The following is a 24,726-nucleotide window of genomic DNA, read 5'->3' as shown; positions in this document are numbered from 1 at the left end:
AGGACAGTGATGATGGTATAAAACATATGCTTGAACTGAACCCTTCCAAGCTCTAAAAGGTAACAAAAAATGCTTTCATTTATTCTTCTTTAATTGTTACTCTAATATCAGGGGAGTTTTATATTACACTCTAAAAAATTCTGGGTAAAAAACAACCCATTGTTGGGTCAAATATGGACTAACCCAGCAGTTGGGTTGTTTTAACCCAGAGATTGGGTTGTCTTAAGCAAATATTTAACCCAACCGCAGGATTAAAACAACCCAATCGCTGGGTTAGTCCATATTTGACCCTACTTTGGGTTAAAACAACCCAACATTTTTTAGAGTGTGTTATGACAGGTAGAGAGCCATCTGTGTTAGATATAGATCCGGGTCGTTAAAGACCCGAATATGTATTAATGATTGGTGTAACATTCATGGATTTAATGGTGAAATGTAATTTATTTCAGCAATGGCAAAGCTGAATTTTCGAATGCCGATTCAGAGCTCAAGAAAAAAAAAATTATTATCAATGTTGAAAACAGTTGCGCTGCTTAATATTTTTGTGGAAACCATGATCCAGGAATCTTTGATGCGTAGAAAGTCAAAAGGACAGCATTTTTTTTTTTATTGTAGTAACATCGCTTAAATGTCTTTACTATCACTTTTGATCAATTAAATGCATCCTTGCTGAATAAATAACTTTTTGTCTTGAAACAGATCCACATGAAGACTATGCCAGCCGCCATGTTTAGACTCTTAACTGGTCAGGAGACTCCAATGTATATATGATCAGAGGTGGACTTGAGCTGAGAGACACAACCCCGGGCACTGGCAAATGTTTGAATGCAGCAGTCACCTTTCTCTTTTTATCTTCACCAAAAATAACTCCCATCACTCTTGCTGTCTGCTAACATTACTGAAGAGACATGGTGTGTAATTTCTGCATTGTGTGGATTCTGTTGATTTATGTCTGCTCTGGGGGTGGGGGATAGTCAGGTGAAGATCATAATGTAAGTGTGTGGGGGGGGAATTCATTTTGTACATTTTAATTTGATGCTATTCTTGTTTAATTTATTTACAATTACGTATGTGTGGACATTGTTGGAGAGATGCAAGTTTGTTTTGTAAATATGTAATCGTTATATCAATATCAGAAAGGAATGGAAAAGCCAGAGTGAGAAGTCCAGACAGTGGGAGCCCAAAACATCAAGCCTAGTGACCATTCCAGAATGTTTGACTTTTTTTATTATAAACATCAGATATTGGACATTACACCTGATCCATTTCTGGTGTCCTTGAATCTTAAATTAATTCAAAAGCACACTGAACCACTACATATCTCCATCATAAAAATAACTGTACTTACTGCGGCAAATAAAGATGTTGACGTCATGCCACACACGCACACAAAATAAAAACCCTCAAGAAGTACAGGTGTAATCCATGTTCATCGTACAGTTAACTTTGCGAGACTGACTAGTATCAGCAGGGACTTTATCAACAGGAGAGAATCATTCCGCATCGGCAGACTTCATCAATGGATAAATGTCATCTATAGAGGGCATTAAAGACTGAGCAAATTTTGAGTCGTTTTTTTTTTTTACATACAAGTGAGCAAACCTTTTGTAAAATACAGTATGTAAACAATTTCTGGACTTCTCCCATACTGTAATAATCAAACATTCTCTTGCCATGCTGTAAATGAATTTTGTTTCAAACACAAAAACATTGTATGACATGTAAGAGTTTATTTTTTAAGTGTGCTTTTTTTGTGTATGCCCAGCTGCAACTCATTTGAGTCAGTGGTGAATGTAATAGTGTTGTTAATAGTGTGTCCACTTCCTTAAACAGTATTAGAATGTCTGTACATAAACGTTTAACCTTGTTTAGTACTGTGTCCATGTAGAAATCACTGTTAGTCCCATTTTATCTTTGTGAGGCTTTGGCCTTGGGAAAATAAGAAGACACTGTGACCAAAAGCCTTACCGCGGCGTAAGAAAGCTTTTGAAAATGAATTGTAATAAAAAAGGAGACATGAAACAACTAATAATACATGAACATGAATACCTGTCTGCATGCATCTTAAAATGACACTATGGCAAAATAACAATAAAGTGTAATATAAGCCCTTCATGTTGTGTTCCGTTTGATTCTCTGGCAAGTTTGCTTGAGATAAAGAATTTCTGTAAGTAACAAAGCCTGAATGGGGCATAGAACCTGGAAGATTGAGTCAAAATCCATGCCAACCACCTCTAACAGTGGCCAGCTTCCGAAACTAAAACAGCTCCCTCGCCTCACATTAATGGACCTAATGAGCACAGATCAGAGTCTCAGTTGGAAATCAGTTCAGCCAGCTCAGATTTCCAGGCTTTGACATAGTCAAGGAAAGAATAAGGGACGAAAACACTCAGTAGTGAAACTCCTTTATCTGATCTTAGGGGAGATTAGAGGAACATCGCCAAGCGTTATACCAAGATTGTGAAACAGGCTGTTCATTAATAACTGCGTGGGTTTTTAACCATTCTCTAATTTAGCAGATCACTGCTCCCCCTAGAGGTTATTAAAATACACTACAACACTTCCATGAACACAAGAATAAAAAACATTTTTTTTTGTGGTCATTGTAATACTCTTGATGATTCTGTAATGACAAAGGGTTTTAGAATGGCATCCATTGCGAACAGAGTCGCTGTATTACTGTACCAGATCTCATGGGTTCTGGTCATTCTTGTCACATTTTAACATGACTTTAACTTTAAGTCCCTGGTGCGAGGTTTTAAAGGCCTCCATAGCCTGCTCCAGCGGGAAACGGTGGGTGACCAGGGGTTTGATGTTCACCTTCTTAGACGCCAACATAGAAATGGCCATCGGCCAGCTGGAGAAACCATAAGGGATTATGGATAAAGTGTAGAGTTTTTTTTGGGTATTTTGACAGTGTTCCTTGCGTATTGTGGTAGCGGAATACACCCCTGATGTCAACTTCCAATGAGTCAATAATGTCAATGAGTGCCTTGAGAAGAGGTATGGTGGTCATTTCAGAATCAAACCCAACCAACACCACCACTCCTCCAGAACGAGTAGCCTAGACAAAAAAAAAAAAAAAAAAAGCATTATCAGCACAAAAATATAGTCTAATATTACAATTCATCTCAGAACGCTGCAAAAATATATAAATGTAAAAATAATAATCTGTATTATATATACAGATAAAATAGTCTGTTTCTAATACAATAAATGCAATTCAACTTACATAGATGGCTGTCTGAACGCTGCTCTGCGCTCCAGTGCATTTAATGCTGATTTGAGGCATGCATCCCAGCATTCCCTCCACTTTTTGGGCCATGTCTCTTTTGGTGTTTTCTCTTTCTTCACAGAAAGTCTGCTCACATCTCTTTAGCTTTAGCAAGCCGATCAGAGGGCAAGTCTACAAATACAGATGCATGTTGGATGCGGGAGAAATTAAACAGCGAGCCTTGTGGGTAAGTCCCAGTCAACAGTGGGGATAATTTTCCAAAAGTGGTCCAAGGTGGGACAAACCACAACCTGGGACAGAGGTATTGGCTGCCCAAAGCTCTTCGGTGCATGAGGACAACAAAGGGTATCCTGTCTGGTTTGAGCCAACAGAAAGGTCTACTGTGGCACAAATTTTATTGATGGTTATGGGAGGAATGTTTCACAACACAACCGCAGGCCAGTCAAAGTATGATGACCCCTGTGCAACACCAAAAGAGCCTACAATGGGCACACAAGCCAGAGAACTGGACCTTGGAGCAATGGATGACTGTCACCTAGTCCAATGAGTCACGTTTTCTTTTATGTCACATGGACAGCCATATAGATGTGTTCCGTTTACCTGGGAAAGCGATGGCACCAGGATTCACTTTGGGATGACAACAAACCAGAGAAGGGAGTGTGATGCCCTGAGCAAAAACCCTGGGTCTGGCCATTCATGGATGTAAATTTGACACGTACCACCTACCTAACATTGCTGCAGACCAGGTACACCCCTTCATTACAATAGTGTTCCCTGGTGGTCTCATTCAGCAGGATAATGCACCCTGCCACACTGCACACATTGTTCAGGTGTGAACACATTGTTCATTGGGGAATTTGGAGACCTTTCAACTTTGACAATCTCAATCCAACCGGGCATCTGTAGGATGTGCTGGACAAACAAATTCGATCCACAGCAACTTCATTTGGCATCCTATAGGACTAAAATGATCTGCTGCTAAAGTCTTAGTGCCAAAGCCCACAGGACACTCTCAGGTGTCCCTTGGCTGTTCAGTGGTGTTTTGGTAGCATGCAGAGGACCAACAGCATATTAGGCATATAATATAATTTTTTCAATAAAATATATTGGAAACTTTACTTACCACTAATTATTACTTGAGTTGCACCCATTGCTTTGGCAACCAATAAAGACACCTGTCCAATTGGTCCTACATTAAAGGTGCCCTAGAATGAAAAATTGAATTAACCTTGCCATGGTGAAATAATAAGAGTTCAGTACATGGACATCACATACTGTGAGTCTCAAACACCATTGCCTCCTCCTTCATATGTAAATCTCAGGCATGAAAAACACCACGGAAAAATAGTTAAATCTCAACATATACTGTGATGATTAATATGTACGTCCCCAACATCTTCATATGCCAGCTCATGTTCATTGTCAGGTGGAACTGCGCAGCAGAATCATCGGCAGTTCTGCAGGTAAAGAAGCGTCACGCAAGGATCGCGAAAATGGCAGATCATGGACACAAATGTCATGTTCCAGGCTGTGCAGGGGACGTGAGGACTTTTCATAACCTTCCCACAGATAAAAAATGTCAACAGTCATGGTTGATGTTTATTATAATCGGATACCGTAACAATTAATTTAAAATCGTTCATTTGCTCTGCCAGTTTCACCACGGTACAGTTTTTCTAACCTGGGACAATATAAAGCAAGCGTCGCTCAGCGTCTAAAACTAAAGAAAGGGGCAATTCCAACTATAATCCTGCAAACAGTCAGTAGTGATTTATCCACTTATTTACTGTTTAAACTATTTCTGATTACATTGAAATTTTCTTAGAGAGACAGCATTGTCTAGAGAACGCAAGATGCTAGTACAGTAACAATAGGAAACACCAAGTACCATACAAAACTAAATAGTGTCTAATGACACAGGTCAATATTATTTTGTATTACAAAATACAACTGTAGGTACGCATGTCATACTACATTAGTTGCTTACAGATCGCTCACCCAATCCTTGCTAACGTCACCTTATCCACCAAAGTTAAAACGAGTCATTTGACAAGGCTTAAATATGTATTTTTATTTTTGAGAACTGAAGTATGATGTTTTTGTATGCTTGTATTTCAGAGTAAATCATAGTCACTGTGTAGCCTACATTGTAGTTTAAAAAATAAAACTTGAATAAAAAGCACTGGTTTTGATTTTGTCTGGGGAAAAAGAAGAGTGTTCGAGCCTGCGGTTGCCAGATTTCAGTCATTTAAATCCCCACCAATCAGAACATTTCTGCGAAAAGAACACGTATACTATCCGGTGTTTTACTAGCCTAGAAATCTAGACGCACCCTAACAGCAGCAAATCTAATCTGCCGCAAATATCGTCAAGAAACTCAATACACTTCTGATCTAAAAAACCAAACTCTGGTCAGGCCATTCACATCGTGTAGTCGGTGGACGGGGCTTAACATAATGAAGGCAGAGTTGCACTTGCTTGCTACGAGTAACACAGAAGCTGGCAAACGGCAGTCTTTCGGCAATTCTTTAAAAAGTCAAATAAAACATTAGCCTGACAAGCCAGACCCACATTAAGATGTTTGGTCTGGAAACTCACCATTGACAGGGCTCAATCCGAGGGGCGGGATAAACGTTGTCTTTCAAACTCCCTCTGCACATGATAGGATAGCGCTACCAACCAGAGCAACAAAGGTGAAACAGAGCTTGTTGATAGATTAAACATTCGCCGTATCCGGTCAGCAAAACTCTGAACACATCTTCCCTTCTTAAGAATGACTTCAGTGCCGTTCTTTGTTCTTTTCTCAGAGAAAAGCTTAACTCCAAGTCTTCCAGAGTCGTGGTCAAAGCTGATTCGAAAGACCGCCGTTCGCCAGTTTCTGTGTTTACTAGAAGCACGCAAACGCAACTCGGCCGTCGTCATTATAGCCCCGCCCACCGACTCTATACACGATGTGATTGACCCGGCAAGAGTTAGGCGAATACAGCTCAGAAGGGTATTGAGAGTTGCTAGACGACACTTGCGGGCAGATTAAATTTGCTGCCGCTAGGGTGCATCTAGATTTCTAGGCTAATAAAACATACCTCAAATGGATAAATTAGAGTTTTTTCTCCATGTAGGCTATTCACCGATGGCCAGTTGTGGGCTACTTGCACAACTGCTTTATTTAATATGGATCACATTTTAGGAAAAATTATTCCAAATATAAACAGAGCTCACATACTGCCCTTAAAGTATTACACAGGCAAACTGAAGTTATTACGATTAATCTTTTGTAAGATTCATTGTTTGTGAAAAAAAATATTGAGATAATTGTAAAAATTATTTGCTATTATTATATGCCATTAAAAACCGCACTCAGACAATGTTACATAAAATTCAATTTGAACACTTTTCATGATTCAATAAAAATGTTTATTTATATAAATTTTACTAATGTAAAATTCTACAGATTCATACATTTAAATTATACATAAAGTACATCCACTGTGGAGAGAATCACTGAATTCCTGTGACTGCTGTACCTGAGACAAGATAGTAAGATTACTCTCAAAACTAGCTGGATTAAACATGATGTATTCAAGGAAATAATAAGATGTGGGTCTAGTAGTTGATCTCATGGGTTCTGGTCATTCTTGTCACATTTTAACATGACTTTAACCCCAAGACCCTGACGGGTGGTCTCAAAAGCCTGCACAGCCTGCTCCAGCGGGAAACGGTGGGTGACCAGGGGTTTGACGTTCACCTTCTTAGACGCCAACATAGAAATGGCCATCGGCCAGCTGGAGAAACAGTGAAGTATCATAGACAAAAGTGTGCAAAAAAAGTAAAATCTACAACAACAACAACAAAAATTCATTGGCTACTTTGATCTTCATTGTACTCAAACTTCTAAAACAATCAGAAGTAAATGTCCAGCCCTAATGATCCTACTTACGTATTACGGTAGCGGAATACACCCCTGATGTCAACTTCTCTGAGAGCCGCATTGAGAAGAGGTATGGTGGTCATCTCAGAACCAAGACCAACCAACACCACCACTCCTCCAGAACGAGTAGCCTAGACAAAAACAACACCATCATCAGCACAAGAAGGTCTAAGTATGACCAATAATTTTAGCATGTATAAACACTCAAACAAATATGACAACAAAATGGAGTTTTCCATTTTTCCATCTGTTTTCCATCTATTTTTCGTAATTAAACTTACATAGATGGCTGTTTGAATGCTGCTCTGCGCTCCAGTGCATTCAATACAGATTTGAGGCATGCATCCCAGCATTCCCTCCACTTTTTTGGCCATGTCCTGGGGTGTATCCTCTTTCTTCACAGGAAGCAGGAAGTCTGCTCCCATCTCTTTAGCTTTGGCAAGCCGATCAGAGGACAAGTCTAAAAATGCAGATTAAAAATAGATTTTATATGCACAATTTACACACATATAATGACTTTTATAATTACTGAATATATACATTACCACTTATTATTACTTGTGAAGCACCCATGGCTTTAGCCGCCAACAAAGAAACTAGTCCAATTGGTCCTATTTTGATGAACACAAACATATATATATGAACACAAACATATATATATATATATATATATATATATATATATATATATATATATATATATATATATATATATATTCAATTTTTTCATATTATGTATATATTATTTTACACTATATTGCCAAAAGTAATGGAACACTCCTCCAAATAATTGAATTTCACAGGTGTATAAAGTCAAGCACCTAGGCATGCAGACTGCTTCTTCAAACACTAGTGAAAGAGTGGGTCGCTCTCAGGAGCTCAGTGAATTCAATCAAGGTACCGTGATTGGTTGCCACCCGTGCAGTAAGTCCATTCGTGAAATTCTTTCCTCACTTCTTCACTAGTTCCAGTGAAAGGAACTCTTAAAGCTTCAGCATACCAATACATTTTGGACAATTTCATGCTCCCAAGTTTGTGGGAAGAGTTTGGGGATGGCCCCTTCCTGTTGTGCGCCAGGCCTTCTAATCCAACATCAGTGCCTGACCTCACAAATGCACTTATGGCACCTTGCATGGCTGACACCGCCATCAGTGAATAAATGGGTGAATGTGAGGTAACATTTAAAGTGCTTTGGTGGCCATGGGTCTGTTGAACTGCCTGAGGGACATAAAACTCTGGCTGGACAGTAACCTTCTTAAACTCGATAAAGACAAAACAGAACTCTTAGTGTTTGCTCCACAGTCACTTCTTAAGAAAGTTGATGACTTCAGACTTGATGTGGATGGCTGTTCAATATCAGCATCTCCTCAAGTACGTAACCTAGGCATCATCATGGATTCCACTCTGTCCTTCCAGCAACACATTGAACACACTACTAAAACAGCATTTTACCATCTCAAGAACATCTCTAGACTCTGGCACTGCCTCTCTGACTCAGTAGCCGAGACCCTAATCCACTCCTTCATTACGTCACGACTTGATTACTGTAATGGTCTCCTGTTTGGTCTGCCTAGCAAAGCTACTGACAGACTCCAGTATGTACAGAACTCTGCGGCTAGGATGCTTACTCACACAAAACTTTGATCTCATATTACTCCAATCCTCAAAAAACTTCATTGGCTGCCAGTTAAATCAAGGATCAAATATACATTTCTCCTCCTGACGTACAAATCTCTAAATGGACTTGCACCACAGTATCTGACCGATCTACTCCATCCTTACAACCAACAAGCCCGGTCCCTGCGGTCCTCAGACAAGGACCTGCTCGCTGTCCCAAAGTCCAGGCTACGGACGTTTGGTGATAGAGCTTTCTGTGTTGGTGCACCTTCACTCTGGAACAAGCTTCCTCATTCCATCCGCTCTGCATCATCTCTAGCAACCTTTAAAATACAGCTTAAAACACATCTCTTCACTGAGGCCTATGGACCATAGCTGCTCGGTTTTCTCTCCCTGCTCCCCTTCCCTTCCCTTGCTGTTAAGCGTCCTTGGGTTTTGTGAAAGGCGCTATATAAATTACAGTTATTATTACTATTATTATTATTGAAAGCGCTATAAAATGCAGTCCGTTTACACTTTAAATTCATGTGCATGTAAAGGCAGATGTCCCAAAACGTTTTGGAATATAGTGTATATCAAAAGTCATGTTACAGAAATTACATTTCTAAAAATGAAGCACTTACAGTGATATTAAATTAATAAGCAACAACTGGTTTACAGTCCGGACACACTAAGTAGGCAAAGGTCATTACATTAGTTTATTACATTGGTCTCAATATACCCTGGTCATTGCACTGATATGTGTGATATACAGGGTTCTAAATTAACTTTTTTGATCACCAGCCAATGTGGCTTTTTAAAAGTCATGTTACAAAAATAACATTTAAAAAAAAGTTTATGTGATTAATAAGCAAAAAATATTTTACAGTGCTGACCCACCAGAAAAGTGGCAACGGCCAAGAAGTCCGAGGTCATTACACTGATCAGCTAGTTAATGTGTAACAGTTGCATAAATATGTGCAAGCATTAGAGATGGCTGACCTGCACCGCAGACAAACACTGAGCTTCCAAGAGTGACTCCTGCCCTCCTGCAGGCATGAATGCCCACTGACAAGGGCTCAATCAGGGCTCCCTCCTCAAAAGTCACATTATCGGGAAGTCTGCACGAACAAAGCCATACAGTATTATTAGTCATAAAGACCACAGACTTATAATTAGTCAGAAATAGTGATCTGACTTGTAGCAGAAGTTAGCGCTGTGTTTGTAGTATCTGCACAGGTTTCCATCATCTGGAGGAGTGGCACAGAAGAATATGCTGGGAGACAGGTTGTAGTGTCCAGATTTAAAGAACTCATCTACTTCACGAGGAACTCCAGGTTCAACGGCAACTCTGTCTCCTGCATACAAAAATGAAAGACACACTTAATCAAATTATAACGCTTTTACCCCTGGTTTCACAGACAAGGCTTAAACCTAGTCCCAGACTAAAATGCATGTTTGAGCTGTTTTAACTGAAAGCAAGTTGCAATATGTCAGTGCCATTGTTTTGTCTCAAGATGCACAACAGGCATTTTCTAATGCATGTTTATAAAAGCTACTTAAATTCCCTAACTAATCTAAGACATAATCCTGGTTGTATCTAAGCCCTGCATGTGTACCAGGCCAAAATATCACAAACTACGTCAAATCCGAAACGAACCTGCTTTGAGGTGCGTTACAGCAGATCCCACTTTCACCACACGACCAGAGGCTTCATGTCCCAGTACCATGGGCTCTTTCACCACATAGTCCCCGATGCGGCCGTTCTGCCAATAGTGCACATCTGATCCACAAATGCCCACTGAGTGCATCTGAAGTAACACGTCTTGAACAAAAATGGATAAATATAAATACTAAAGTTAATTACTATAGCAAATGTAGACATATTCACAAATCTATACCATTTGGTCCTGGCTCCGGGATCGAACGCTGTTCCTGTTAAAGATACAGAAAAGTCTGATATTGTTCATTGCAAATGCAACAAGAGTTCCAAGTATTGCAAAATCTTCACTTAAAATTCATGAAATAACATACCAGTCTGAGATCTCCTTTAGAGTGCAGGACTAGGGAGAGGTTGTCTTTATCCATTTTATTATATTATAAACGTTGAGAACAACTGATGAACTCCCAACAACGCGTGTCCTGTCCACACAATTAATAGACTTATTTGGGATCCTGTGCGTATCATGCGCGCTTTCACTCACACGCCCCTTACGGCCAGCATAGTTCCTGTTTTCTCAGCAGTCATTCAAGAACATCAAAACTGCGCTCTGTGCAATCAGCGCACGTCCTGCATTAATATCATTAATATACGGAGAGGAACAACTTCTTTGAGCATTGTTCTAAAAATTTAAATTATTGCAGAGAGGGAATTAATTATTGCGTTCATGTACAATGTATTACCTGGGAAACTAGTATTTACGACCGCTAACACGTGAAGGCAACGTGAAGGCAACAATCACTCCAGAATACCGGAAGCGATATTTTTTTCCCCAGGATGGTAGGGGAAGGTATCGCCTTTTTCGTCTATGATTGGCTAGAAGGGCTCTCCTCCGATTGGTTATATATCTCACGTTCATGGAAGGCTGTCAGCTAGTCTGTTTTGATCGTCTTTACAAAAGAAGTAAACGAAACGAAGTCAATCCAACATACTAAGAAAAGCGCTATATGTCCCTGTCTTTCAAGTTCACAATTTCATATAGCCCCCAAATTATGATTCAAATATGACATATTTTATTTATTGTGAACCTAACATTGCATAAACTTGCTAGTAGCCTAATAAACAATTTTAGTGCCTGCAAAATACTAGTAATTATGTGTGTGTGTGTGTGTGGGGGGGGGGGGGGGGTGTTTTGTGTTATATGAGGACAAATGTGTATGACATGGGTATGACAGGTATTACAAGGAGAGGGTGAAATATGAGGAATTTGGCCATATCCCCACTTTTCAAAAGGCCTATAAATCAAGTTTTTTTTTTTAGAAAGTAAAAATGCAGAATGTTTCCTGAGCAGTGTAAGGGGATAGAAAATACGTTTTTTACAGTATAATCAATACGCCCTAAGAATGTCCCCATATGTCACAAACACAAACGTGTGTGTGTGTGTGTGTGTGTGTGTGTGTGTGGGGGGGGGGGGGGGGGGGCTATGTTGGATTGACTTCGTTTACTTCTGTTGCAAAGACGATCAAAACCTGATCAAAACACTAGCTGACTAGCTGACAGCCTGCCATGAACGTGAGATGTATAACCAATTGGAGGAGAGCCCTTCTAGCCAATCATAGACGAAAAAGGCGGTACCTTCAGGTACCTTCCCCTTCCCCTACCATCCTGGGGGGGGAATCGCATACCGGAAGTTTTTCGGTTGCTATGGTGAAGGCTGCGTTTTCTCTGTTCGGTATCGCCTGTATGTTTAGTTACATGAAATAATGAACGGAGATGATATGGTACTAGAATGTCTCAACAAACAACAAGAGAGTCTGAACATGAGTCACCGGGGTCTAGTTGTTTTGCCACCTGACGTTTCGAGACTCGTTACCCTGAAAAAACTGTTTCTGAACAACAATCAGCTCATTTTACCACCAGACGAGGTACGCCATATGTTATCTCCAAACTTATGTAGCTTACTTTTTTTCAAAGAAGCTACTCACACAATGAATGAACTCGGATAACATATCACATAAATAATGCGTTGTTTATTGGAAGCAGAAATCATATCTTAAGTGTTTGCATCCCGTTAGATTCTGCACCTGGAAAAGCTCGAAGAACTGATACTGGATAGAAACCAGCTGACTGTTCTTCCTAGTAATATTGGATCACTGAAACACCTGACTTACCTTGGTGTAAACCACAACCCATTATCTGTTCTCCCAGAAACAATAGGTGACCTGAGAGAACTGAGGGAGCTCTGGGCTGTTGGATGTGGTCTCATCTCCTTGCCATTATCTATTTGTAAACTCAGCAAGTTACAAAAACTTGGGCTCCATAATAACACAATTACACACCTGCCTTCAAAATTTGGAGCTCTCAGCAGTTTGCAGTGGTTAAACTTAGCTAATAATAAACTTCAAGACCTCCCAGAAGAGGTTAATCACTTACAATCTCTGGTCTTCATCAATCTGGACAAGAATTCTTTTACACACATTCCTACTGCACTAACAGGTTAGAAACCTCTCACTTAATGAAATTACTATTTATGGCATATATTTTCCCCCCACATGTGGCTATTTAATGTATTTTTACACCGTAAAAACTGTTTCATTAGGGCTAATGTGCAATTTTGCTATCATATCTTATTCCAGACATGGCAAATCTGCAGATCCTGTCTGTTAAATTTAACAGCATCAGATCACTGGAGGATTATATAATCCCTGGTTTCAACAGACTTATAAAACTTGACCTCAGAGAAAATCCTTTAATGGATAGACCACCTCACTGGAAGGTAATTAACCATACAGAAAATAAAGAGAGACACATTTTGTTTAAGGTATATACTTTTAATTTTAATATTACTATTGTTATTCTCTGTAACCTATGTCAAATCAACTCTGTCCATATACAGGGATTGGATTTTATATTGCTGGGGAAAGTGTGATTTATGGAAGCAGCGGATTCATATGCGATGAGCAGAAAACTGAAAATGAACATCCAGTTGCATTAAATACTTTTGTCAGTGAAAGATACAGCATGTTATATTACATTTCTTTGTGACAAGGAGGTGTCACATTATTAGATCTTGAAACATTATGACCATAGAGGGAGGGAAGAAAATCATACATTTCCCCTGAATACTTCTTCATTTGATCGATATGAGCATATCCTGCATGAGAGAAAGAGCAATAAATGGTTTCTAAAAGTGAGAACGTGCATTATGGGTGAAAGTAGAGTGTCAGTTTTATCTGTTAAGTACCTGAGATCATGTTGTTTACAGGATACTGCCGCATCTCACAGCATGAACACACTTTGTTCTGTGATGTAACAGTCTGTAAATCTTCCTGGCTAATAGATAACATGAACATGAAGATAACATGAGGTTAAACCAGGTTTGGTATACAGATAAAGGGCTGTGGTAGTGAAAGTAATAGTAATATTTTGACCTCAGTTATGTCTGTATGCAAACAACGAGGAACAATATGAAAAAATTACTGTATGTATTTTATACATACAGTACTGTATGACCCTGTACCATAAAACCAGTAATAAGGGTACATTTTCTGAAATTGAGATATCAAGAGATATCACGCAACGCATTGCGATCTCTCAACAACCAGAGGATGTGAGGATTAGAGCCGTGATATCTCTGCGCCCAAGTAGCAGTGCTTCACCTGTGCTTCCCTATAATATAGTCCCAAGTCAGTATCTGCCTTGGAAATCGCCTAGTCTTAATCTACATCACTATTTGTACTTGTTGTGAATACGCAGGCCACAAGAAGTAAATAGGTAGGGTTTTTTTTTTGGATCACTTTTACTTGGGACATGCTAGCTGAGGATTCCATTCATTACACTAAGCAAGCGGCGACCCTGCCAAACTAAAACAATGCATGCACAGCCATATTTCTAAAAAACGGTGGAGTGTTCCTACCCTAATGATTTTTGGCATAAAAGTAAAATAGATCATTTTGACCCATAAAATGTATTGTCGGATAATGCCACAAATATATACCTGTGCGACTTCTGACTGGTTTTGTGGTCCAGGGTCACATTTATGCATTCTGCCAAAAATCTATATAATGCACAATTCATATATATATAAAACTACTACATACTTGTTCTTCTCTCTGACTGGTTGATTTTCAGTCTCATCAGACAGACTGTCTTCAGACACTTCAGGTTTTATTTGTTTTTCACACATCACCTTTGTTAAAAAAACAAATGAGAAGATAGCAAATGACAATGAAGAATAGCCAGACACAAGTTTAATGACAGTGTGTTCTCCTACCTGTTCATCTTTTTCCCAAATGAACCTTCCAATTAGCACTCTCATTTCTAAAGAGAAAAATTGAAACAGTAAACGGGCATGACGTATTAAATGTAGCAGCGATATGTAATATTTCATTTATTACATAGGAACTCATCACTAAAAATAATAACACCTAGGTAAAACAGCTCACCATTCTGGATGGAATCTGGGGGCAGCACATAGTGACCAATAGGCACAGATTTTACACTCTGGCGAGGTTTACATGCTGACAGGAAATTGCTGTGGAAAACCGTTGCCCTATTCTTTACATAGTCCTCACTGTGATATATCCTAATAAATAAATAAATAAAAAAAAAAAAAAAAAAAATATATATATATATATATATATATATATATATATATATATATATATATATATATATATATATATATATATATATATATATATTCGTGTAAAGCTTGTTTTGCAGTGGTTTGGGGTAACGTTACAGTAAATTTGGATTGAATTACATAGGCTGGTTTCTGAACGTCTTTAGAAGCATAACCAAGTAAGTTAACCCTAAAACAGGAATTGCACAGTAAAAGACCTTTTAGTGTCTTCAGAAGAGGCATCATCACTGAAGAGGTAATCTGCTGTTTTCCAAGAAGAAAGAGTTCCCCCTTCAGAAACTAAAATAATAAGTAAAGTTAATGTACTTAAATAAAGGCCTTAAATGACATATTCCAAAATAATCATTGTTCACTTTAATCGAGGTATTTTAGAAGCATACAATACGTTACTCATCTCACCCCAGAAGCTGCTTAACCCCTTTCCAACACTACTGGAGAACCATGCCGTTTTGCCTTTAAACATGCTTCAGTTCGCACAGGAGCAATTTTAAGGCTTTGACGTTGCAATAATACTTCAGACTTCGACTGTGTGACGACGTTCAAATTAGCATTATTAAAGAATTCATGAACAAAATACGTGGATTATAAAGTAGAAAAGTAATGAAAAATTAAAACGGAAAAATTAAAACGTTCACAGATTATAACGGACAAGAGTTAAAATAGCTGACACATCGCCTCAGGCTTTAACGAGCAATGTCCGATTCGCTCACGAATCGGTTTTTTTGAGTCGGATCTTTTCACTGAATCTTGTTAAATACTTTGCACAAAACCGTTATCCAAAAGCACCGTAATAGCGCCTAAACTGACTGTAGAACAATTACCAATGATGGACTTTACGACCAGTTTAGTTTTACGATGCTTTTGGGAAACACAGTCCTGAGCAGTTATTGAGTCAACTGCTCGAGTTCCGAAACCCTCCAAACAACTCAATCTGACATGTCCGATTCGTTTTGAGAAGAGAAGTGACGAAAGAGCATTTGAAGTGAACAGAGGATTTGACTGCTGTACTTTAATTGTTAACAATAGCCTAACTATTCAACCCCTAAATATAAATATTTTTGTGGGACGTCAGTGACCACGCAATTACGTAGTTATGACATAAAATAATAATTTATTCGTTTAAAAAAAAAATGTTTTATACATTTTTGGAGTTATTTGAAATGGAACTGATTCGCGCTAATGAGTCGGGCTTCCCATCACTAAATAATGACTTCTATTTCGGTAATTGAAATATTAAAGTACTGATGATATTACAATTGATAACATATTGTAACAAATACATATTATTACAATCATCATCATCATCATCATCATCATCATCACCACCACCACTACTACTACTAATACTAAAACTACCACTACAAACAAAATGTTAAAAAGTATTCCTGTCAGTAGGCTTTATGCTCGTACAGTGTAAAATAGTGTAGTACACACTCCTGCCCACTAGGTGGTACTAGAACGGCGTAATTCAAATGCAATCCATTCCGTGCTCAAACTTGCTAATTTTATAGAAGGGATAGCAATAATCCTGCCATACAAATTTCATCAACCGGATCTGATTTAACTTAATGGTTAAAACTGTTGATCAAGACAGAGTCAAGAATCAAGCACTTGTTATTGATCGTGTTCGGTTGTGCAGGCTGGCACTTAATTACATGTCAACTCTGTTTTAGGTAAGCTGAGAATCTTTTTTTTCCATTGTTATTTCCCCACGTGTTTGCCTGGCTTGCTTACAGTTTATGCGGGCAGTGTGCTCACTTTTATTTTACACATTCATTTAATTGTACTAGGAAAGCTATAGGACCTACTAAAGTTAAACAGATTTGATCTGCTCTCTTAATTACCTGTCATATATAGACAGCCAGTTTGTTTATTTCATACGGCAAATTTGGCCAAAGTATGTAGAGCCTAAGCGGCCTCTCTATATCTCTATTTGTATTCACAGCACTGAGAGACAGTATCTGACCTTGTGGAGACTATTTGTAAAAAATTGTGGTGATAGTGCACCATAAATCAAAAGTTGATTGACGTCATCACAAGATTGTTGTAATCATTATCACTTACACACACACTTATTCATTGACTGTTTTTGTGGTAATCTAAACACGCTTTGAGTAATACATCACTAGGTTTAGTAATCACCTTTTGTTAGAGGTATTGTGGAAATGTCTGTCATTCTGTGCTTTATATCAACATGAGGTTTGCCCACAGGTCAGTAATTTATGTGGAGTTGGCACCCACTGAAGCTAAATTGCTTCCTGTTTTAGTGGACAGTACTGTCATGTAGCCTTGTGTTTTATGTCTCCAGGAGGCCATTAAAAAAGACAACTACACCGTTGAAGGATAGTGTGTTATTTGCTGGGTAATTGTGGATTCCTGCAGAGATGAGATGCTTCAGAGATGAGATGAGATGCTTCTGTCACAACCCACCACATTATTTTCTTACTGGAAATTACAATGCATTTTAGCATCTATGTTCAAGCCAGCAGGTGTGTTGTTGCATTTAATAGTACATTTCTCTCAACTTCTCAGAAGTTTTTATAGTGTTAAATGTAAAAATCAAAAGCTTGCTTGTTTTGTCGAAGCAGCCAGAATTATGTATTTCCTGTATTTGGCCAAAGATTTAAATAGGTGTGAAGACTGCAATAGTGTGTATAACGTTTGATTAACCGATTTACAGAGCTTTACAGAGTTTTTTTATTTAAAATACTTTGCATTTTAAAATAAATGAGTAAATGTCATTTAGTAGTCACTGTAACTAACAGAAGGCACAATTTTAAAATTGTGTTGCTTCTAAGTGACAGATTGTCATGTTGGTTACGTTATTTTGTCACTTATTGAGCCGTAGGCTAGATAGAGCTGTTTACCCTCCAGTCGTTGTGCTAAGATAGGCTAGCGGGGAATGCGTCAGAAAGAGTTATGGCATGCACGAAGATTAAAATGGTATGTATGGACTTATCTAACTCTGGGGGATACGGTGAATAAGATATAGTCCCAAAAAGACAGTGTTCCTTTGAGTCAGGCAAAGGACAAACTATTGCAATTAGGGCTGTGCGATATTGAAGAAAAATGTAATGCGATAAATAATGCGATATTCGATATGCGATGCGATATTGCAATTGCTGTGTAAAATCTATTTAAATTTTTTTTTTTAAATTAAAAACTGAGAATGAAACCATTTGTGTTTCACATTTTTTCTGGGGAAAGAAAGCATTGCTACAACTTCTGAAAGTGTCCAGAAAACTTCATCAAGCAAGTCACATACAGAAATTGGGTTGTTTGAACCCAGTGAATGGACCCATTCAAACAACCCAATTTCAGGGTTTGTCCATTTTCAACCCAACTTGGGTTGTTTTTAACCCAGCATTTTTTTTGAGTGTAAGTAATATGTGCCTAGTCTATTCTCTGCTCTGTGTGTCGACCTAAAACGTACACTTTTCACAATGTTGAAGTAGCCGATAAAATCATTCAGATATTGCATGCCGTTGCAGTATGCATATTGCGATATGTATATTTGCAATATTTTCAAAAATTCTGTATATTGCACAGCCCTAATTGCAATTATATGCATTTTATGGTTCAATGCTCATGTTTGTGATAACACAATGTTTCCATAATCTGCATTATTTATAGAGAGAGAACATCAAAGTCATCATGTTGTGCTTTCTGCTGCCAGATAGAGCAGACAATGTAGGTTTTTCTTCATTGTTTGCATGTATTTAGGGATATATTTCATCATAGTGTCATTGTATTATAGTTTAAAGTAGCAGTTTTAAACTACGGCATTATCTAAAAAGCCATTATATAGTTTTTCTATTCTTGGTTGAAAGGGGCAAACTGAAGTAACCATCAGAGAGGACAAAGATATCAAAGAAAAACTACTTTCTTTTCTTTTTAATTGACTGACAGCACCCTGACAGCAAAATCTTAAATTAGAGTGAAGAAGATCTACTAAAATATAATTCATCACCCTGGTACACTCTGATTTTCAGCTTTGTTGAAGCCGTAGGGGTTTTGAATGGGTAACAAACTTTTACAAGCGGTACAAAGAACATTTTGCTGAGACTATGCATAAAACATTACAAGCATATACAACTGGACAGACAGAGAGATTTACAGATGTGTGGAATTTAAACAGAATTCAGCTTGCAGGATATGTCAGCTATGTTTTCCCTCATGCTGTTTATATTGAGAGATCATTTTAAGATCCCAGAATAACAAATGTTGTTATGAATGTAGTAATTGCTACAAAGGCTATATCATTGAGGTATCTCATAATGTTCTCTTCTGGTTTGTTTGTGTTGTATTGGAGTAAGCAAGTCATTATTATAACATGGTTTTAGGGCTGCACGATATTGGAAAAAAATTACATTGCGATATTTTTCCCCCCAACGATATATATTGCGATATTGAGAGCCATCAATCCAGGCTAAAGTCAATAATTACCATTCCTTGATATTAAGAAATGTTGGAAAGTATGTGCAAACATGAAGCAAAACCTCCAGTAGGTGGCAGCAGGTGACCGTCTTAATGAGTGAGTCACTGAGTCGTTCATTGAAATGATTCATTCAAACGCTGAATCGTTCACACTTGTTGCTATGAGTAAGATGTGTTACGGGTCTGCTGTGAACGATTTTCACTGCTGAAATAGAACAATAACACTAAAAATTGCATCTAAAATGTAAGTGACTAAGTGAATGTTAATTAGTTGTTTATGGAACTGTCATATGAAATCAGTGTCATTTTCAGTCGTGATGGTATTCAGGAAAATGCGACCTTATTATCATCAGTTCATTATATATTATCCACAATCGATCGCCACTTACACTAAATGAATGCACAAACATTCTTGCATTTTGGTGATTCACTAGTTATTTTTTGTTTTAATCAGGCTCTTGTCCGTCAGTCAAGTAAAATTCTCCTTCACTTGTCCCTTCAAAACACCCACATGTCCCGGACAAGCGTTAATGTCGAGCCCTGCTTTGTATTCGTCATAAAGATCTTTGTGGTGCCATTTTAAGTGATCAGACAAACTGTTGGTGTTTTCTTGTTTTGTGGCCAAGACACTCCATGCAATGTACCTCTTTTTATTCAACATCCTCCTTTATGTAGCCAAAATAGTCCCAAAAAGATGATTTCTGGTACGAACCTTTTTTTCCCCTCTTCGGATCCTCTTCGTTGCGCATTTTAGCAGTGAATGTTTGGCCGTGAGCTGTGAGCAGCGGCACAGCGAACCAATCACTGTGCAGGCATGAGGAACGTGCATGTCACTCCAGCAACAAACTCGTGTTTACTGTGTGCTACTGTTCTCTTAATACACCATGGGCTACTACCATAGACCGTAAAAAAATACTACTACCCTTCACATCGCATGTTCAGGCGATGTGACTATCGCTCACACGCACAACGCGATGTCGATGTTAAAACAGAATATCGTTCAGCCCTACATGGTTTATAGTGATAAATACTGTACAATGTTACGTACAGTAGATTTAAAAATTTAAAAAAATCTAAAATTGATAGGTTAATGTACAATAGACATGTCAAGGTGAGGTCTACAGTGACAATTGTAAAACTCAAACATGGCTAAATAGATAGCCTTGAGTATACGTCATACATTTTTAGACTGCAAAAACTTACAACAATAAAAATTGTCAAAACAACCTCTTTTAAAACTAGGGGCTCAGTGAATTCAAGCCCGGGACCATATAGTGTATATGTAATATATAAATATACACTCACTGGCCACTTAATCAGGTAATCTTAATTAGGCTTAATCTAATTAGCCAATCACATGGCAGCAACTCAATGCATTTATGCATGTAGATGCGCTGCGTCCCAATTCACATACTTTATGATATTAATTACATACTAAATAGTAGTATTCAAAATCAGAATTAAAGGGTTAGTTCACCCCAAAATGAAAATTATTTCATTAATTGCTCCCCCTCATGTCGTTGGACACCTGTAACAGCTTCGTTCATGTTCGGAACAATATGGGACCATGAATGAAGATATTTTTGTTGAAAGCTGATGGCTGAGAACAAAATCATTGGCTATTGGCTATTGGCATTCAGTATATTTCCACTGTCCCACTCACAAGACCCATAAAAGGCACTAAAGACGTCGTTACAAAGTCCATCTCACTACAGTGGCTGTACAATAATTTTACCAAGCGACGAGAATAGTTTTTGTGCGCAAAAAATCTAAATACGGTAATGATTTATCCGGCAAGTTATTTTCTTCCGTGTAGATCTCTGACGTAAACTCGCGCGATCACGGCACTCCTCTTCCGGGTCATGTATTCGAACTGTGGAGCTGCGTCATATTCTCGCGTATGCGTCGAGTTCACGTCAGTAACTTGGTGGATAAAGTTGTTATTTTGATTTTTGTGCGCACAACAGATATTTCTGTTGCATGGTAAAATTATTGTACAGCCACTGTAGTGAGGTGGACTTTGTAACGACATCTTTAGTGCCTTTTATGGTTCTTAAAAAATATTTATTTATTTTTTGATCACTTTTACTTGGGACATGCTAGCTGGCAACATAGGATTCCATTCATTATGCTAAGCTAAGCTAGCGCCGACCCTGCCAAACTAAAACAATGCTTGCACTGAGACAAAAAATGCATTTGCCCACAAATCTAAATGTAGGAAAGAAGCTGAATAAGCCTTATTTCTAAAAACGGTGGAGTGTTCCTTTAAATGATCCAAAACTGGTACTGCAAGCACTTTCAAATTACTGTAGAGTGGTGTATCCCCTCTCCCCCTCCACTAGGGTTGGGCATCGAGAACTAGTTCTAACTTGGAACGGTTTTAAAAATAACAATGCCATTGGAATCGTTTAGAAAATTTGTTTTCGATTCCGATCATCGGTTCCAAATGCACAAGTTTTGGTTTCCATGGCCACCTGATTTCCGGAAGTGCTTGCTGCGCCCGCTTGTTCTTGCAGCCATGGAGCACGGTAAGGGGCGCTCTGAAGTGTGTGGATTTATTTCACTTTTAAAAAGCCTGGGTCGGCACAGTGCAACTAGTGTTGTCAAAAATATTGATAATGAAATATTTGAAACGATACGATACTCAGTTTCTACAGTATCGATACCAGCTGCCCTGCCCTCTCATCTCCGACCGATCACCAGTTGACACGCACCCGCATATTCTCATTCACCCCGGTAAACCCTCTGAGCAGCAAGAGCAGAGTATCTTGCCAGGAGAAGGTGTGTTAAAAAATTAAGCTACATGATGTTGGTCAAGTATAATTAAATGTTTTTTTCACAAGAAGGTCAAAAGTATGACCATGGTGCCCAACCTTAAAAAAAAAAAAAAAAAATATATATATATATATATATATATATATATATATATGTAGGAAATTTACTAAATATCTTCATGGAACGTGATCTTTACTTAATATACTAATAATTTTTGGCATAAAAGAAAAATCAATAATTTTGACCCATTGTCTATTGCCACAAATATACCCATTAGACTTATGACTGGTTTTGTGCTCCAGGGTCACAATTGTGCATTTACTTAAAACCGTTCATGACAAGGAATATTACATGGTTACAACATCCACATTGTCAAGTTAAATTAAATGTTACACTGTTTTGCAATTTGATTTTTTTATTTTAAAAAATACGTTTCTTTATGATCGTTAAAACAATTCTGTGAAATTAATAAAATATGGTTTAAACTATTTTTTGTTGTTGTATGAAATGTATTGTTTATTGATCTCTTTAAATATATTTTTAATAATATTCAAAATATTCATGTCATTTGGAGCGACCACTCATCATGTGGTGCGACCAATAATAGCAATAACTGCATTCAATTAAAAAATTAAATATCTAATTTCTGTGGTTGAATTAGGAATCACTGATACAGAATGCTCAAGTGAGTGGTATTTTTAAAACATTTATCAGTTTTATTCAATTTACAAGAAAAATAAGTCTGTTAACTACATAAGAAGGCAACTCTTATATAAAAAAACAAAACTGAGTCATCTTTTGCAAAAACTCAAAAGAAATGCAAATACTTGGTTTATAAACACTTTAATTACAGAGAACTTGTAAAAAAATGTTAAGGAAATAAATTACATTTATGATAAATCACAGCATTACATTTTCTAAGGCTGCGGCCAATTCATCTAGATGAAAAAAGAGTAAAATCACTTGATTTAAATGTTATTATGAATTTATGTGTACACAACATTCTTAATATTTGGACAATTGCAATAGATATTATTTTTTATATTTTAAAATTGGCCAGTTGAAAGTTCTTTACGTCATTGACCCATAAACATGAAAACATGGACCATCCTGCCTTGTATCAATGGTTCAGGCTGGTGTTGTGATTGTGTGGAGGGTATTTTCTAGCATACTTTTGGCCCCTTACCAGTTGAGCATTATTTGAATGCCACCGCCTAGTAAGCCTACCTGACTATTGTTGCTGACCATGTCCATCCCTTTATGACCACAGTGTACCCTTCTTTTCTGATGGCTACTTTCAGCAGGATAACACGCCATGGCTCAAATAATCTTAAAATGGTTTCTTGAACATGACAATAAGTTGACTATACTCAAATGACCTCCACAATCACCATATCTCAATCCAATAGAGCACCTTTGGGATGTGGTGTAATGGGAGGTTCAGATCATGCATGTGCAGCCAACAAATTTGCGCCTGATCACCGGCTTTTTCTTTGAAACATAATAGTGAAAATAATAGCTTTTATCATCCGGTACGATTATTGGCCGACACATTGGTGCATCTCTACAATATGACCATAAAAATGATTGCAATTTCATAATCGCACTAAGCCAAATCGGTTAAAGCGGGATTTCGGGTTATTTGCAATCAATTGTGTAGCCCTCACACACACACACACACACATTTGTTTTTGTGAAATGTGGGGAGATTCCATAGGCGCAATGGTTTTTATACCATACAAACTGTATTTTCTGTCCCCTTACACTGCCCCTGCCCCTAAACCTACCCATCACAGGAAACATTCTGCATTTTTACTTTCTCAAAAACCTTATCCTGTATGATTTATAAGCATTTTGAAATATGGGGACATGGCCAATGTCATCAAATTTTACCCTCTTCTTGTAATACCTATGTCATGTCATTATACACATTTGAGTCCGCATATTTTACAAAAACCCCCCCCCCCATGCTATATAGTGTATAGCCATACTGTATAGTGCTTTAAATCTGTTTCCTCAACGCCCACCAAATTGTTTAAGATCACATTACATGTTACTACTGTACATTACATTACTGTGCATAATATAGCCCACACATGCTTATTGGATTGGCGGAGCCGTCCACATGGATAGATGAAAGCTGAGAGGATAATGGGGTGTGTGGGGGATTAGTGTGCGGATGTCCTGTGAGCTCTAATTAGGCCAGTTTAGCTCTGCAGCACCAGATCCTGTGGCTGTGGCTGCTCAGTGGTGAGATCCACAACCAAGGTTTTTGTAAAGGTTTTAAATAAAGCAGCTGTGAGCAGCTTCAGATTCTACCTTGCCGTGTTGCTTTCATCAAACGGTCTGTTGTATTTCTCTTAGTTAGTTCATCGCTAGAGTATGATGTAAGTCTGTAAATGGCACAACCACCTTGGATATTGTTTGTTTGCCGTGATAAAGTAAACATT

The 24,726-nt window shown here is 38.0% G+C and overlaps 5 protein-coding genes across 10 annotated transcripts in view; 3 read left to right on the top strand and 2 right to left on the bottom strand.

Moving 5' to 3' along the window:
• The window catches only part of apba2b (amyloid beta (A4) precursor protein-binding, family A, member 2b), a 122,700-nt gene extending 120,585 nt beyond the window's left edge, over positions 1-2,115 (top strand). For all 5 annotated transcript variants that reach the window (XM_067441687.1, XM_067441677.1, XM_067441649.1 and 2 more), the window contains one exon: positions 700-2,115. In XM_067441687.1, coding sequence (XP_067297788.1) covers positions 700-771 — 72 coding nt within the window. In that variant the 3' untranslated portion in view covers positions 772-2,115. The remainder of the gene's footprint in view (positions 1-699) is intronic.
• Positions 2,116-6,644: 4,529 nt separating this feature from the next.
• On the bottom strand, positions 6,645-11,210 carry sord (sorbitol dehydrogenase). The gene is made up of 9 exons (XM_067441637.1): positions 10,794-11,210; positions 10,661-10,694; positions 10,420-10,584; positions 9,958-10,117; positions 9,762-9,880; positions 7,709-7,774; positions 7,445-7,623; positions 7,173-7,294; positions 6,645-7,017 (listed from the first exon to the last, which is right to left on the bottom strand). Exons 1-9 carry the CDS (start codon positions 10,845-10,847, stop codon positions 6,852-6,854), a joined length of 1,065 nt encoding a protein of 354 aa, XP_067297738.1. The 5' UTR covers positions 10,848-11,210; the 3' UTR covers positions 6,645-6,851.
• An 896-nt stretch (positions 11,211-12,106) lies between these two features.
• si:dkey-1h4.4 (uncharacterized) lies at positions 12,107-13,453 on the top strand. Its single transcript, XM_067450994.1, has 4 exons — positions 12,107-12,344; positions 12,495-12,915; positions 13,056-13,195; positions 13,316-13,453. Exons 1-4 carry the CDS (start codon positions 12,183-12,185, stop codon positions 13,346-13,348), a joined length of 756 nt encoding a protein of 251 aa, XP_067307095.1. The 5' UTR covers positions 12,107-12,182; the 3' UTR covers positions 13,349-13,453.
• Positions 13,224-15,785, bottom strand: terb2 (telomere repeat binding bouquet formation protein 2). 2 transcript variants are annotated; one of them, XM_067451014.1, is made up of 7 exons: positions 15,464-15,785; positions 15,262-15,343; positions 14,865-14,953; positions 14,693-14,739; positions 14,520-14,608; positions 13,664-13,752; positions 13,224-13,573 (listed from the first exon to the last, which is right to left on the bottom strand). In XM_067451014.1, exons 1-7 carry the CDS (start codon positions 15,525-15,527, stop codon positions 13,449-13,451), a joined length of 585 nt encoding a protein of 194 aa, XP_067307115.1. In that variant the 5' UTR covers positions 15,528-15,785; the 3' UTR covers positions 13,224-13,448. The 2 variants fall into 2 exon arrangements, with proteins under 2 accessions (XP_067307115.1, XP_067307107.1); XM_067451006.1 differs by having other exon boundaries at positions 13,226-13,573; positions 14,865-15,004; positions 15,464-15,780.
• Positions 15,786-16,592: 807 nt separating this feature from the next.
• Positions 16,593-24,726, top strand: part of tjp1a (tight junction protein 1a) — a 194,874-nt gene continuing 186,740 nt past the window's right edge. The window contains exon 1 of the mRNA XM_067441586.1: positions 16,593-16,737. The gene's annotated coding sequence lies outside the window, so the exon portion shown is untranslated. The remainder of the gene's footprint in view (positions 16,738-24,726) is intronic.

Source organism: Pseudorasbora parva, chromosome 1 (assembly GCF_024679245.1).
Source record: "Pseudorasbora parva isolate DD20220531a chromosome 1, ASM2467924v1, whole genome shotgun sequence".
NCBI lineage: Eukaryota > Metazoa > Chordata > Actinopteri > Cypriniformes > Gobionidae > Pseudorasbora > Pseudorasbora parva.
This window is presented reverse-complemented; position numbering and strand designations above follow the sequence as displayed.

Excerpts from the sequence above, each read along its gene's own strand:
- sord (XM_067441637.1), bottom strand. The coding sequence starts at position 10,847 with ATGGATAAAGACAACCTCTCCCTAGTCCTGCACTCTAAAGGAGATCTC. Across the intron at positions 10,695-10,793 it reads CTAAAGGAGATCTCAGACTG|GAACAGCGTTCGATCCCGGA; the intron begins GTATGTTATTTC and ends TATCTTTAACAG. Across the intron at positions 10,118-10,419 it reads TGTAACGCACCTCAAAGCAG|GAGACAGAGTTGCCGTTGAA; the intron begins GTTCGTTTCGGA and ends TTTTGTATGCAG.
- si:dkey-1h4.4 (XM_067450994.1), top strand. The coding sequence starts at position 12,183 with ATGAACGGAGATGATATGGTACTAGAATGTCTCAACAAACAACAAGAG. Across the intron at positions 12,916-13,055 it reads CATTCCTACTGCACTAACAG|ACATGGCAAATCTGCAGATC; the intron begins GTTAGAAACCTC and ends ATCTTATTCCAG. Across the intron at positions 13,196-13,315 it reads ATAGACCACCTCACTGGAAG|GGATTGGATTTTATATTGCT; the intron begins GTAATTAACCAT and ends GTCCATATACAG.
- terb2 (XM_067451006.1), bottom strand. The coding sequence starts at position 15,527 with ATGTTTAAAGGCAAAACGGCATGGTTCTCCAGTAGTGTTGGAAAGGGG. Across the intron at positions 15,005-15,261 it reads TCTTCTGAAGACACTAAAAG|GATATATCACAGTGAGGACT; the intron begins GTCTTTTACTGT and ends TTTATTTATTAG. Across the intron at positions 14,609-14,692 it reads TTTGGGAAAAAGATGAACAG|GTGATGTGTGAAAAACAAAT; the intron begins GTAGGAGAACAC and ends TTTTTAACAAAG.